Here is a 14364-nt window from a genome sequence, read left to right as displayed (position 1 = left end):
ATACTATTGTTTGTACAGATGAACGTGGTACCTTCAGGCATTTGGAAATTGCTCCCAAGGATGAACCAGACTTGTGGAGGTCTACAATGTTTTTTCTGAGGTCTTGGCTTATTTATTTTGATTTTCCCATGATGTCAAGCAAAGAGGCACGGAGTTTGAAGGTAGGTCTTGAAATACATCCACAGGTACACCTCCAATTGACTCAAATTATGTCAATTAGCCTATCAGAAGCTTCCAAAGCCATGACATCATTTTCTGGAATTTTCCAAGCTGTTTAAAGGCACAGTCAACTTAGTGTATGTAAACTTCTGACCCACTGGAATTGTGATACAGTGAATTGTAAGTGAAATAATCTGTCTGTAAACAATTGTTGGAAAAATTACTTGTGTCATGCACAAAGTAGATGTCCTAACCGACTTGCCAAAACTATAGTTTGTTAACAAGACATTTGTGGAGTGGTTGAAAAATTAGTTTTAATGACTCCAACCTAAGTGTATGTAAACTTCCGCCTTCAACTGTAAGTATTCAGACCCTTTACTCAGAACTTTGTTGAAGCACCTTTGGCAGCGATTACAGCCTCGAGTCTTCTTGGGTGTGATGCTACAAGCTTGGCACACCTGTATTTGGGGAGTTTCTCCCATTCCTCTCTGCAGATCCTCTCAAGCTCTGTCAAGTTGGATGGGGAGCGTTGCTGCACAGCTATTTTCAGATCTCTCCGGAAATGTTAGATCGGGTTCAAGTCCGAGCTCTGGCTGGGCCACTCAAGGACATTCAGAGACTTGTCCCGAAGCCACTCCTGCGTTGTCTTGGCTGTGTGCTTAGGGTCGTTGTCCTGTTGGAAGGTGAACCTTCGCCCCAGTCTGAGGTCCTGAGCGCTCGGGAGCAGGTTTTCATCAAGGATCTCTATGTACTTTGCTACATTCATCTTTGCCTCGATCCTGACTAGTCTCCCAGTCCCTGCCGCTGAAAAACATCCCCACAGCATGATGCTGCCACCACCATGCTTCACCGTAGGGATGGTGCCAGGTTTAAGAATGATGGAGGCCACTGTGTTCTTGGGGACCTTCAATGCTGCAGAAATGTTTTGGTACCCTTCCCCAGATCTGTGCCTCAACACAATCCTGTCTCGGAGCTCTACGGACAATTCCTTCGACCTCATGGCTTGGTTTTTGCTCTAATAAATGTGCAAAAATTTATAAAAACCTGTTTTCACTTTGTCATTATTAATATTATCGGGTATTGTGTGTAGATTGATGAGAACCCCCCCGCCCCAATTTTATCAATTTTAGAAAATGGCTGTAACATTACAAAATGTGGAAAAAGTCAAGGGGTCTGAATACTTTCCGAATGCACTGTAGTGCACTACTTTTGACTGGAGCTCTATGTGCCCTTGTCAACAGTAGTGCACTATAAAGGGAATAGGGTGCCATTTGGGACAAGCCCTCCGTGCACTTTATTTACCCGATTCAACAGAGAAGGAATGGAGAGGGGTCCGAGTGGAGTTGGAACCATATTTACCCGATTCAACAGAGAAGGAATGGAGAGGGGTCAGAGTGGAAACATAAGATCTGCACATTACAAAACGATGCTAGTTTTGAATGATCAGGGACATTTTTCTCAAGGAATTTATTCTGATTTATTAAACTGATTCTCTCTCTAGTTCTGGGCATTGTGTTAGTGTTTTCTCTCCAGGCATTGTGTTTGTGTTGGAAACTTTAGTTTAGAAACCAACACTGTCTGACTCTCTGGCTGACTGACTGACTGGCTGACTGACTGGTTGATTGACTCTGGCTGACTTGACTGGTTTACTGACTGGTTTCCCCCTTCTCTCTCTGTCTCAGCTAAATAATGAGATGTCCAACATCATGACCCAGATCCTGAGCAACTACCCTGGCAAGAACAGCACCACCGAGCAGGCCTGGGACTACATACAGAGGACGGTGAGTGGAGAGCACAGATCTAGGATCAGGTTATATCTTCCCTTTAACTCTAACCTGAACCATTAGAGTGGAGAACACTAGCTGACCTTAGATCACTGTCTACAACTTCAATCCTACTCTGAGTAGAGCCAATGTGAAAGTGACGCCTAGAGGTCAGAATACAGAAATTTAACAAGATTGAAAGAGTCGATTAGGGGGTCCGGGGGCATGACGCCCATAAAAAACAACAACATTTGAACTAAGGGGAAAAGGGTGTTATTTTTTACTTGCAACGGAGGTAAATTTCGAACCAGTTCAAAAGTCAACACACCAGTCGACTAATAGGGATTTAACGGTTCAAAAGAATGTACCTGTAGTTTTATGGTAAACTGGCAAGTGGTGTAAACCCTGCTAAGACAATTCATAAAATACAGTGGATCTTGACCAATCATTTGCATAGGTTTGGCAATTACCTGAAGTGAAACGAACCAGTGTGATCTAAGTAGTCGAGTAGCTTGGTATAAAGGTTCTCTGTACAGAAATTAGACTTGTGTCATTTGTTTGGCACCATTCCTGGGTGTTAACTCCACGTTTTGAAGCAGTCGTAAAAACATCTAAATGGATTGTTTCAGTGGAGCCAAACCATAGCTGTTGGAAATGGATTGACAGGAAGGCCTTCCGCCAAGCTCTTAAAGCTCCATCTGTCTGGAAAAGTGATTTCAAACAAAGGAAGTGGAGAATACTTTCCCTCTCAGCTCCTCGTCAACCCCTTCAGCAGCTGGGACATTTCTTTGTCCTAGTTCATTGTAAAGCAATGCTTACGGTATAGGGTTGCTAGGCAGCGTTCATTTATCTGAAAACATCTGAACAGTTTCTACTTGGGGTTTCTCCTCCTTTCCTCTTTCATTCTCTTTCTGGACCCTTTTACTCATCATTGTTTTATCACCTTTATCTCTCTCTCTCTCTCTCTCTGTCTCTGTCTCTGTCTCTGTCTCTCTCTGTGGCTCTCTCTCTCTCTCATCCTCTCTCTCCTTCTCTCCTTCCATCCCCCTCTCTCTCCTTCCCTCCCTCCACCCCCCTCTCTCTCCAGATGGAGTGTTGTGGATGGAGTGGTCGTATGGACTGGCATGGTAATGCTGTCATGGTGAACAGTTCCCAGCTGTTGTTTCCATGTTCCTGCCAGAACGCGTCGCTGGTTGAGGGTAATTCCTCCTCCGACAGCGGCTTCTGTGAGGCACAGTCACTTGACTGGCCCGTCTACCAAAGGGTAAGAACACTCGATTGATTAGTTGATTGATTGGTTGATTGATTAAGAGAAGAACACTCCTACAAAGAGGCTGCTCATAGTACTTGTGCTACACGTGTGTCAGTACTCCACGTAAGTCGGTGTCAACTTCAAATGGCATTGAAATATGGTCACAGTGTTTGACTCCATCATTGAGTTACTTGCAACATGAACACCACTCAACACCACCATCACCTGTAACTATATTGGGCTGTGTTTTAATATACATCTATCTCTCTGTCTCTCTCTCTCTCTCTCTCTCTCTCTCTCTCTCTGTCTCTCTCTCTCTCACTCTCCGTCTCTCTCTCTCACTCTCTGTCTCTCTCACTCTCTGTCTCTCTCACTCTCTCTCTCTGTCTCTCTCTCTGTCTCTCTCTCTGTCTCTCTCTCTGTCTCTCTCTGTCTCTCTCTCTGTCTCTCGTCTCTCTCTCTCTGTCTCTCTCTCTCTGTCTCTCTCTCTCTCTCTCTGTCCCTCAGGGCTGTAACTCCAGTGTAGAGAGCTGGCTGTTTGCCAATGCTGGAGTGATCCTGGGGGTCTGCCTGGGAGTGGCTGTCATTGAGGTAAAGAACAACACATACATTCTATAGGACCAGAACAACATATACATTCTATAGAACCAGAACAACATATACATTCTATAGGACCAGAACAACATATACATTCTATAGGACCAGAACAACATAGACATTCTATAGGACCAGAACAACATAGACATTCTATAGGACCAGAACAACATATACATTCTATAGGACCAGAACAACATATACATTCTATAGGACCAGAACAACATATACATTCTATAGGACCAGAACAACATATACATTATATAGGACCAGAACAACATATACATTCTATAGGGCCAGAACAACATATACATTCTATAGAACCAGAACAACATATACATTCTATAGGACCAGAGCAACATATACATTCTATAGAACCAGAACAACATATACATTCTATAGGACAATGTGTTTCTTCTTAATCCAATACAACCAAAAGCAGGGATTTGAGAGCTTCTGAAAGCAAGGGCTTTTTTTTCTCCCTGAATCATGTCTGTCAGGCAGGTCTTTCAGCCAGACAGATGTTTATCATATCTGTCAGGCAGGTCTCTCAGCCAGACAGATGTTTATCATAAGAGGAATAACTGCCTGTCAGAAACAGCTTCTGACCTCTTGACTTAATCCACGTCACTTCCAAGCCAGCAGCTCTTTTTTTTTTTTGTGTGTATGTAAACGCTTCATGCTACAGGAGCATACATTGATCACAGCTATTGAGAGAACCCTCCTGAAAGGCTTTAGATGTAGTGATGCTGTTAACCTGACCTCTGACCTCTGTGTTCTACAGCTCCTGGGTATGATCCTGTCCATTGGGCTGTGTAGGAGCATACACACTGAGGAATACACCAAAGTGCCAAAGTACTGAAGATGATGACGGGGATGCTATGACACACACACACACACACACACACACACACACACACACACACACACATACACACACATACACACACATACACACACATACACATACACATATGTTCTCTCTCTCTCCCTTTATTTGGAGAAATGCGTTCGGTGCAAATGTTTTATTTTCTTTCATTTTTGTTTAATTTGTTTAGTTTTTGTTTGTATTATTTGGAGGCACTTGTGTCCTTTCTGTCAGTCCAGTTTCCATTGGAGGCACTTTAGGAAGTGTAGTTATGGATTAGAGAGGAAGACGGGTCACAGCGACAACAGAAAAGAGAGATGTGGAGAAAAGTAGGACAGGAAGGGTGAAGAGAGGACAGAGAAGATGAGGATGTAGAGAGAGATGGAGGGTAGTCTTCCACCTTCGGCAGATACAGTCTATCACCTCCCTGACTTCTGACTAGATCCATTTTAGCATCAGGAGTCAATAATGATCGGCATTGTTTGTCGGCTCTCATAGGGCCCAATCCTAACTTCAGATATGCGTGGGTATTCAAAATGTACAATTTGAGATTTTCAATTGGAGAATTTCATTGGGAGATTTGGTTTGAAAAATGTGAGTTGCGTTCACAGATCTCAAGTTAGGTTTACGCACATTGTTGAGTTGACCTGACTAGAAGAAAAAGGTATTGGACAACTGGAAAATAAACGACATTATGTTGTTGTTTTCTGTACTTCAGTGTTTTGAGTTGTTATGCGTTTTTGTTTTGTTATAGTACCTTGTATATAATTTTTGTTCGGTATTTCGTGAGCCTCTGAATCCGCGTTTTTGTGAAGATGCGGTTTACTCCTTGTTTTTTAAAAGGTTTTTTTCATTGCATGTTTTCTTTTTCATGTATTTCGTTTTTTTTGGTGCAGTTTAGATTTTTTATTGATCATTTTGTTTAAAGTAATAGGAATAATGAGATACTAAAGAGGACCAAGATTCTGAAACTTTAAAGAAGGGTTCCCCAACTGGTGGCCAGCGGGGGATTTTCATTTATTATTATCTGGTCCAAAATATTCCCACGCATAATATGTGATTTGTGACCGTATACAAATCTAAGCAAGCTTTGAAATTATTATGTTTTAGTCAAATATTATATCTGTTTGGGCTTCTTGCTGTCAATTTGCAGTCTACAAATTATTTGTAATTATGTTCCGGCCCCCTGACCATCCTCTCAATGAAAATAATCGTCCCTCGACTGAGTCTAGTTGATCCCTGCTTTAAAGTGTCTCCAAATAATCCTCCTCCCATATTGGCAAAGAAAGCCTTTGTTTACAATTGTCTTCTGATGACAAACAGAATACTTAGTTATGAATTTTATGTTGATTTAGTGTATCTTCCTGGTTGTGAGTTACTCTAAAGCTTTCCATCTTTTGTGATGACTGCTTTCACGTAAATACCTAATTTTCCTTCTGAAGACAAACATACACGTTTAAGAAATGAACCATTTTGTTTTAACAATATTTTTTTAAATCAGGGATATGTAACCTTTTTTCTGTGAGTGAAGAGCAAATTTAAACAATAGAAGCTGGGTTCTGTTTTTGTTTTTTTAAGAGGAAAAAAGTATGTTATTTTGTGAAAATATCTGTTTTGACCAGTAATTTTTTATGTACAGTAAATCATTTAGAATTAAATTCATGTATATTTTTTAACTTTGAAGGTTTTATTTCATATTTTGGCTTTTTATAATATCTTTTTTTTTTTTTTTTTTTTGTCTGATTGATAAACCTTCCTTGACCTTGGAGTAATTTGTTAACCATAGGACTATTAATTAAGAACTTTGAACTTCTGTCTGCTAGCTGGATCAGTTAAAGTATACTCACCCCATTGATTCTGTTTTATTTTGTCAATAAACATTGAATAGACTGACTTATGTGTGTCTGTGGATTTCAATGGCCAGACAGAAGGACCTAACTGCTGCTGCTGCACTGTCTCGTTGAAACACGTCGTTGAAGAATCCTGTCCATAGTTCCCACCCCTACTGTTGACCAATCACCAACAAAGGGGTGTAGACTTCGGCTACCGATCTTCGACTTGCCTCCAGAAAAAAAGGTTGTGTGCGCGCGAACAGCCGAAAAAAATAAAAAAAAACAGCCAGGGATTCCAGAAGAAGGATGTAGAAAGGCTCCAGATGTGAGTTGAGGTAGAGGGCAGGAGTTTCTAGACGTTGTCTCAACCTGCCCTCCTGGAGACACCTAAAGAGTTCAGGGGCAGACTGGGGTCTCCAACCCCAGGCTATTCTGACCTTGATCAGTTTCACTTAAGGACCAAAGGATTGACAGCCGTCCCATATAGATTGCAAAATAGTTGGGAAGAGATCTTTGACGTACCGATCCCATGGCATAGTGTTTATGAACTGACACGCAAAACGACACCGGATTCAAAAATTAGAATCTTTCAATTTAAATTATTATATAAAATTCTTGCTACCAATAGAATGTTATTTATATGGGGGATACAATCTTCCCAGCTCTGCAGATTTTGCTGTGAAGAGATAGAATCATTAGATCATTTGTTTTGGTTCTGTCCATTTGTAGCTTGTTTTTGGACACAGGTCCAGGAATGGCTAAAGGATTGCAATATTTACCTGGAACTAACCTTGCAGATAGCATTACTGGGTGATCTGAAAAGTCATAGTCAATCAATCAATAATAAATCAAATCAAATCAAATCAAATTTTATTGGTCACATGCGCCGAATACAACAGGTGCAGACATTACAGTGAAATGCTTACTTACAGCCCTTAACCAACAGTGCATTTATTTTAAACAAAAAAGTAAGAATAAAACAACAACAAAAAAGTGTTGAGAAAAAAAGAGCAGAAGTAAAATAAAGTGACAGTAGGGAGGCTATATATACAGTAAAATAAAGTGACAGTAGGGAGGCTATATATACAGGGGGGTACCGTTGCATAGTCAATGTGCGGGGGCACCGGCTAGTTGAGGTAGTTGAGGTAATATGTACATGTGGGTAGAGTTAAAGTGACTATGCATAAATACTTAACAGAGTAGCAGCAGCGTAAAAAGGATGGGGTGGGGGGGCAGTGCAAATAGTCCGGGTAGCCATGATTAGCTGTTCAGGAGTCTTATGGCTTGGGGGTAGAAGCTGTTGAGAAGTCTTTTGGACCTAGACTTGGCACTCCGGTACCGCTTGCCGTGCGGTAGCAGAGAGAACAGTCTATGACTAGGGTGGCTGGAGTCTTTGACAATTTTGAGGGCCTTCCTCTGACACCGCCTGGTATAGAGGTCCTGGATAGCAGGGAGCTTTGCCCCAGTGATGTACTGGGCCGTACGCACTACCCTCTGTAGTGCCTTGCGGTCAGAGGCCAAGCAGTTGCCATACCAGGCGGTGATGCAACCAGTCAGGATGCTCTCGATGGTGCAGCTGTAGAATTTTTTGAGGATCTGAGGACCCATGCCAAATCTTTTTAGTCTCCTGAGGGGGAATAGGCTTTGTCGTGCCCTCTTCACGACTGTCTTGGTGTGTTTGGACCATGATAGTTGTTGATGTGGACACCAAGGAACTTGAAGCTCTCAACCTGTTCCACTACAGCCCCGTCGATGAGAATGGGGGCGTGCTCAGTCCTCTTTTTTTTCCTGTAGTCCACAATCATCTCCTTTGTCTTGGTCACGTTGAGGGAGAGGTTGTTGTCCTGGCACCACACGGCCAGATCTCTGACCTCCTCCCCTATAGGCTGTCTCATCGTTGTCGGTGATCAGGCCTACCACTGTTGTGTCGTCGGCAAACTTAATGATGGTGTTGGAGTCGTGCCTGGCCATGCAGTCATGGGTGAACAGAGAGTACAGGAGGGGACTGAGCACGCACCCCTGAGGGGCCCCCGTGTTGAGGATCAGTGTGGCAGATGTGTTGTTACCTACCCTTACCACCTGGGGGCGGCCCGTCAGGAAGTCCAGGATCCAGTTGCAGAGGGAGGTGTTTAGTCCCAGGATCCTTAGCTTAGTGATGAGCTTAGAGGGCACTATGGTGTTGAATGCTGAGCTGTAGTCAATGAATAGCATTATCACGTAGGTGTTCCTCTTGTCCAGGTGGGAAAGGGCAGTGTGGAGTGCGATAGAGATTGCATCATCTGTGGATCTGTTGGGGCGGTATGCAAATTGGAGTGGGTCTAGGGTTTCTGGGATTATGCTGTTGATGTGAGCCATGACCAGTCTTTCAATATAATAATACTTTTAGCAAAAATGTTTATTTTTAATTCACAATCTGTAGAAGCAATGAGAATAGAAAGGTTCAGAACTTTTGTAAAACATCACAGTACGGTTGAAATATATATGGCAAATAGAAATCCTATATGGATGGTGTTAAGAGATAGATGGGAGGTATTGAATAGAGTTGAAGGATGGGACTAATAACAAATAACAACAAATAATAACAAAGATAGCTAATAATGTAAGCATACTGTGTCCATAATAAGTATATAGGTTGTATGTTGGGAGCTTTTAGGAAAGAGCACAGTTAGAAAGATATGGCATTTAGAAGCAAACCGGATGGACATCATGAAAATGATCGGAGAGGTTGAGATTAGAAGAAGTTCAGGAGCAAAAAAATAAATAAATATATATATATATTGTGACGTCACGAGAGGCTACACAGCTTTCAGCGGGATTGCTCAAGTAGTGCAAGGAGACAAGGTTCAAACAAAACAAGGATTTTATTATAGGTCTTGGGAAATTAACGAAAATATAACAAAATTCTGTTCTCTTGTGGCTCTTTAAGGGTTAACAGTTCAGGGATGTCTCTTCCACATCCAAAATCATAATTCTCACTCGCTCAGATAACTTTTCCCCAGCCTTACTGTAGTCCACGTTGCAGCTAGTGGCCAACCCAGCCAAAAGTCCTTCCAAATGTCTCTCACGTATTTCCACAGGTGCATACAGTGGGGAAAAAAAGTATTTAGTCAGCCACCAATTGTGCAAGTTCTCCCACTTAAAAAGATGAGAAAGGCCTGTAATTTTCATCATAGGTACACGTCAACTATGACAGACAAAATTAGGGAAAAAAATCCAGAAAATCACATTGTAGGATTTTTAATGAATTTATTGGCATATGATGGTGGAAAATAAGTATTTGGTCAATAACAAAAGTTTCTCAATACTTTGTTATATACCCTTTGTTGGCAATGACACAGGTCAAACGTTTTCTGTAAGTCTTCACAAGGTTTTCACACACTGTTGCTGGTATTTTGGCCCATTCCTCCATGCAGATCTCCTCTAGAGCAGTGATGTTTTGGGGCTGTCGCTGGGCAACACAGACTTTCAACTCCCTCCAAATATTTTCTATGGGGTTGAGATCTGGAGACTGGCTAGGCCACTCCAGGACCTTGAAATGCTTCTTACGAAGCCACTCCTTCGTTGCCCGGGCGGTGTGTTTGGGATCATTGTTATGCTGAAAGACCCAGCCACGTTTCATCTTCAATGCCCTTGCTGATGGAAGGAGGGTTTCACTCAAAATCTCACGATATATGGCCCCATTCATTCTTTCCTTTACACGGATCAGTCGTCCTGGTCCCTTTGCAGAAAAACAGCCCCAAAGCATGATGTTTCCAACCCCATGCTTCACAGTAGGTATGGTGTTCTTTGGATGCAACTCAGCATTCTTTGTCCTCCAAACATGACGAGTTGAGTTTTTACCAAAAAGTTATATTTTGGTTTCATCTGACCATATGACATTCTCCCAATCCTCTTCTGGATCATCCAAATGCACTTCAGACGGGCCTGGACATGTACTGGCTTAAGCAGGGGGGACACGTCTCGCACTGCAGGATTTGAGTCCCTGGCGGCGTAGTGTGTTACTGATGGTTGGCTTTGTTACTTTGGTCCCAGCTCTCAGCAGGTCATTCACTAGGTCCCCCCGTGTGGTTCTGGGATTTTTGCTCACCGTTCTTGTGATCATTTTGACCCCACGGGGTGAGATCTTGCATGGAGCCCCAGATCGAGGGAGATTATCAGTGGTCTTGTATGTCTTCCATTTCCTAATAATTGCTCCCACAGTTGATTTCTTCAAACCAAGCTGCTTACCTGTTGCAGATTCAGTCTTCCCAGCCTGGTGCAGGTCTACAATTTTGTTTTTGGTGTCCTTTGATAGCTCTTTGGTCTTGGCCATTGTGAAGTTTGGAGTGTGACTGTTTGAGGTTGTGGACAGGTGTCTTTTATACTGATAACAAGTTCAAACAGGTGCCATTAATACAGGTAACGAGTGGAGGACAGAGGAGCCTCTTAAAGAAGAAGTTACAGGTCTGTGAGAGCCAGAAATCTTGCTTGTTTGTAGGTGACCAAATACTTATTTTCCACCATAATTTGCAAATAAATTCATTAAAAATCCTACAATAGGATTTTCTGGATTTTTTTTTCTCAATTTGTCTGTCATAGTTGACGTGTACCTATGATGAAAATTACAGGCCTCTCTCATCTTTTTAAGTGGGAGAACTTGCATAATTGGTGGCTGACTAAATACTTTTTTGCCCCACTGTATATCCAAAGGTGAGTATTTCCCAAAGGTAAGTATCTCCAAATCCTTATATTCCTCATGGAAGTGGACGTGCAGCACTCTTGTCCTCCAGAGAGCCCAGGTTGGAGACTGTGTCTCTTCACCCCCCACACACTCCCTCAGTGTGTCTCTTCCCTTCCACAAACCTTCAGCTCATCAGCTCCTGATTTGTTTCAGCTGCGTGGGAAGATTGGCCATAGAGGGGTGGAGTTCCCGACCATACCAGCAGATGGAGCCATAGCTGTCTGGGTTTTGCAGCCACCTCAGGGGGATGTAACGTCCCTCCAGGACACAGCCTCTCGTGACATCACACATCCCCTCTCGGGACCGACGTCCTCGTCGGGGTAAAGGCAGCGAAGAAGGCATCACGCCGGGAGAGGGCGTCCGCATTGCCGTGGTGCTTGCCAGACTGCTCTCTCTTCAACTCCTCCAACTCTAGGACCAGGGACTCAGCCTCCTGTTGTCTCTCCTTGAGTTTCTTACTGAACGCATCAGCCTTGGTTTTAGCAGAGTTTAGCTTCTGTTGAGCCGCTTTCAGTTCCTTCTCTCTCTCTGCCTCCGCATTCTTCATCTTGTTCTCCAACACCTTGTACTTCTCCTCTGCCTTCTTCTGGACCTCCTTACTACTGCGCAGGGTCTCCTCACAGGCTCCTCGATGGTCCTGCGCAGCCTCTCCAGCTCCTCCTGTTGCTTAGGGAAGGAGCTCTGTTGGAGTTTAGCCTGGAGGATATCTAACTCTTCTGTCTTCATGTCTAACTGTTGCTTTAACAAACGATACCTCTCAGCGGTCCCCTTCAGACCAGACAGTTCTTTGTCCAGATTCTGTAGCTCCGTCTCTGTGTCGGTCTGGGCACCTGCCATCCCTATCAGAGCCCTGGCGGGGGTGAGTAACTCGGAGGATTGCACCGGAGCCTTCCCAGGATGAGTCTTGCCTCTCCGTTTCCGAGGTACTCGGGTTATCCTCTCCTGAGACTCTCTCCAGAGTGGGTAAAAGGCTGGGCAGTCTCGTCCAATTAGGACAGGGAGGGAATCAACCACCCCCGCCGTCGTGTGTATGGTTCCCCGTGTGCTGGTCATTGTAAGTTCAGTAATGGGGTATTCTCTGGTGTCCCCATGGACACAGGAAACTGGGAGGACTTTCCCGGGGTCAGACACGTTGGGCCCACCAAATCCTTACGCACCAGGGTGGCCCGGCTACCAGAATCCAGTAAGGCCTCCACATCATGGTGATTCACAGTTACCGGGCAGGTGGGGGGTCGATCTGGGCCGCCATCTACGACTCCCAAGAGCGAGGCAAAACGGTGTGTGGGTGCTGAGCTGGAGGACTCCGCAGTGGGCATAGGTTCATCGGCTGGTTTCCCACACTGCCAGGAGATATGTCCCATCTCCCCACACCGGTAACACTGTCGAGTTTCCCCCTCCTGGTGTACTCTTCTTGGACCCGCCTGGTTTCTGGCTCCCCCTGGAGCCGGGATAAGTCCTGACGTGGCTGGGTTCGAGACCTTGGGGTCCTTTGGACGGGTTCTTCCCATTTGTGGTGGGGCCGCACTCCTGGGGTCTTTTCGGGAAGCATTCAGCATCTCCGCTGTGGCCTGGTACTTTTCCACAGCTTCCACGGTCAGATCAGCCGTGGTCAAGGCCTGTTGACTGATGACCCGTTTTGCCTCATAAGGCAGGGGCGCGTAGGTAACGATCCACCACAACGGCCTCCACCACCGCCGCTGCTGTATTCCTCTGCGGATCCAGCCATTTCCTTGCGATTCGGACAAGTTCATGCATCTGCGCCCGAGGAGGTTGGTCTGGTTGGAAGGTCCAGCTGTGAAAGCGCTGGGCCATACCAAACTTTGTGAGTCCATATCTGCTGAGGATCTCAGACTTCAGGGCATCATAGTCAGTAACCTGGTCAGGGCCCAGGTCCCGGACAGCATTCAGCGATTCCCCGGTTAGAAAGGGGGGCTAACAGACCAACCCACTGTTGCTTGGGCCAGGCTTCCCTAGTGGCCGTGGCCTCAAAGGCATGCAGGTATGCCTCAATGTCATCGGTAGCTCCCATCTTAGATATAAAGTCACTTGCCTTTATTGGGCGGGTATTTTGGACCACCCTCTGTCTCTGCAACTGCAATTCCTCTGCCTTCAGAAGGTTGGCTTTCTTTTGCTCCTCCAAGAGAGCCACGTTTGCTTGCATCTGGGCTTGCTGGCCAGCAACAAGGGCTTTCAATATGTCCTCCATTTCAGTCGGCGGGGAGCCTACGGCCAACTTGGAAAACTGGGTGATCAAACCTTCGGTATCCTCCTCTGACATGCACTATTAACGCTTGAGCGTGCCCGTATTCTCCACCATCTGTGACGTCACGAGAGGCTACACAGCTTTCAGCGGGATTGCTCAAGTAGTGCAAGGAGACAAGGTTCAAACAAAACAAGGATTTTATTATAGGTCTTGGGAAATTAACGAAAATATAACACAATTCTGTTCTCTTGTGGCTCTTTAAGGGTTAACAGTTCAGGGATGTCTCTTCCACATCCAAAATCATAATTCTCACTCGCTCAGATAACTTTTCCCCAGCCTTACTGTAGTCCACGTTGCAGCTAGTGGCCAACCCAGCCAAAAGTCCTTCCAAATGTCTCTCACGTATTTCCCACAGGTGCATATATCCAAAGGTGAGTATTTCCCAAAGGTAAGTATCTCCAAATCCTTATATTCCTCATGGAAGTGGACGTGCAGCACTCTTGTCCTCCAGAGAGCCCAGGTTGGAGACTGTGTCTCTTCACCCCCCACACACTCCCTCAGTGTGTCTCTTCCCTTCCACAAACCTTCAGCTCATCAGCTCCTGATTTGTTTCAGCTGCGTGGGAAGATTGGCCATAGAGGGGTGGAGTTCCCGACCATACCAGCAGATGGAGCCATAGCTGTCTGGGTTTTGCAGCCACCTCAGGGGGATGTAACGTCCCTCCAGGACACAGCCTCTTGTGACATCACAATATATATATATATATATATAGATATAGAATTATTGTAAAATTAACTCTGTCCATAAGGTGTAGATAGTAAGTATAGACCGGAAGTAGAGGCCTGGGCGTTGTTGTTCACTAATTTACTCCAAGTAGGGAAAGGATGGTGGGGTTGAAAAGTAATAAAGGGGAATATATATATAAAAAATAAAAAAAAACATGGGGGATTGGAAGTGATGCAGACAATTACAT

At 44.4% G+C, this 14364-nt stretch overlaps 1 protein-coding gene across 1 annotated transcript in view; it reads left to right on the top strand.

Moving 5' to 3' along the window:
• The window catches only part of LOC121583033 (CD82 antigen-like), a 66560-nt gene extending 60031 nt beyond the window's left edge, over window positions 1-6529 (top strand). Inside the window, exons 6-9 of the mRNA XM_041899242.2 lie at window positions 1842-1940; window positions 3010-3186; window positions 3682-3765; window positions 4553-6529. Of these exons, the coding sequence (XP_041755176.2) occupies window positions 1842-1940; window positions 3010-3186; window positions 3682-3765; window positions 4553-4630 (438 nt within the window). The 3' untranslated portion in view covers window positions 4631-6529. The remainder of the gene's footprint in view (window positions 1-1841; window positions 1941-3009; window positions 3187-3681; window positions 3766-4552) is intronic.
• The last annotated feature ends 7835 nt before the right edge of the window (window positions 6530-14364 follow it).

The sequence above is a fragment of the Coregonus clupeaformis genome, unplaced genomic scaffold (genome assembly GCF_020615455.1).
Source record: "Coregonus clupeaformis isolate EN_2021a unplaced genomic scaffold, ASM2061545v1 scaf0570, whole genome shotgun sequence".
NCBI classification, from domain to species: Eukaryota; Metazoa; Chordata; class Actinopteri; order Salmoniformes; family Salmonidae; genus Coregonus; species Coregonus clupeaformis.
The sequence above is the reverse complement of the archived record's forward strand: the minus strand, read 5'-3'. Positions and strand labels throughout refer to the sequence as shown.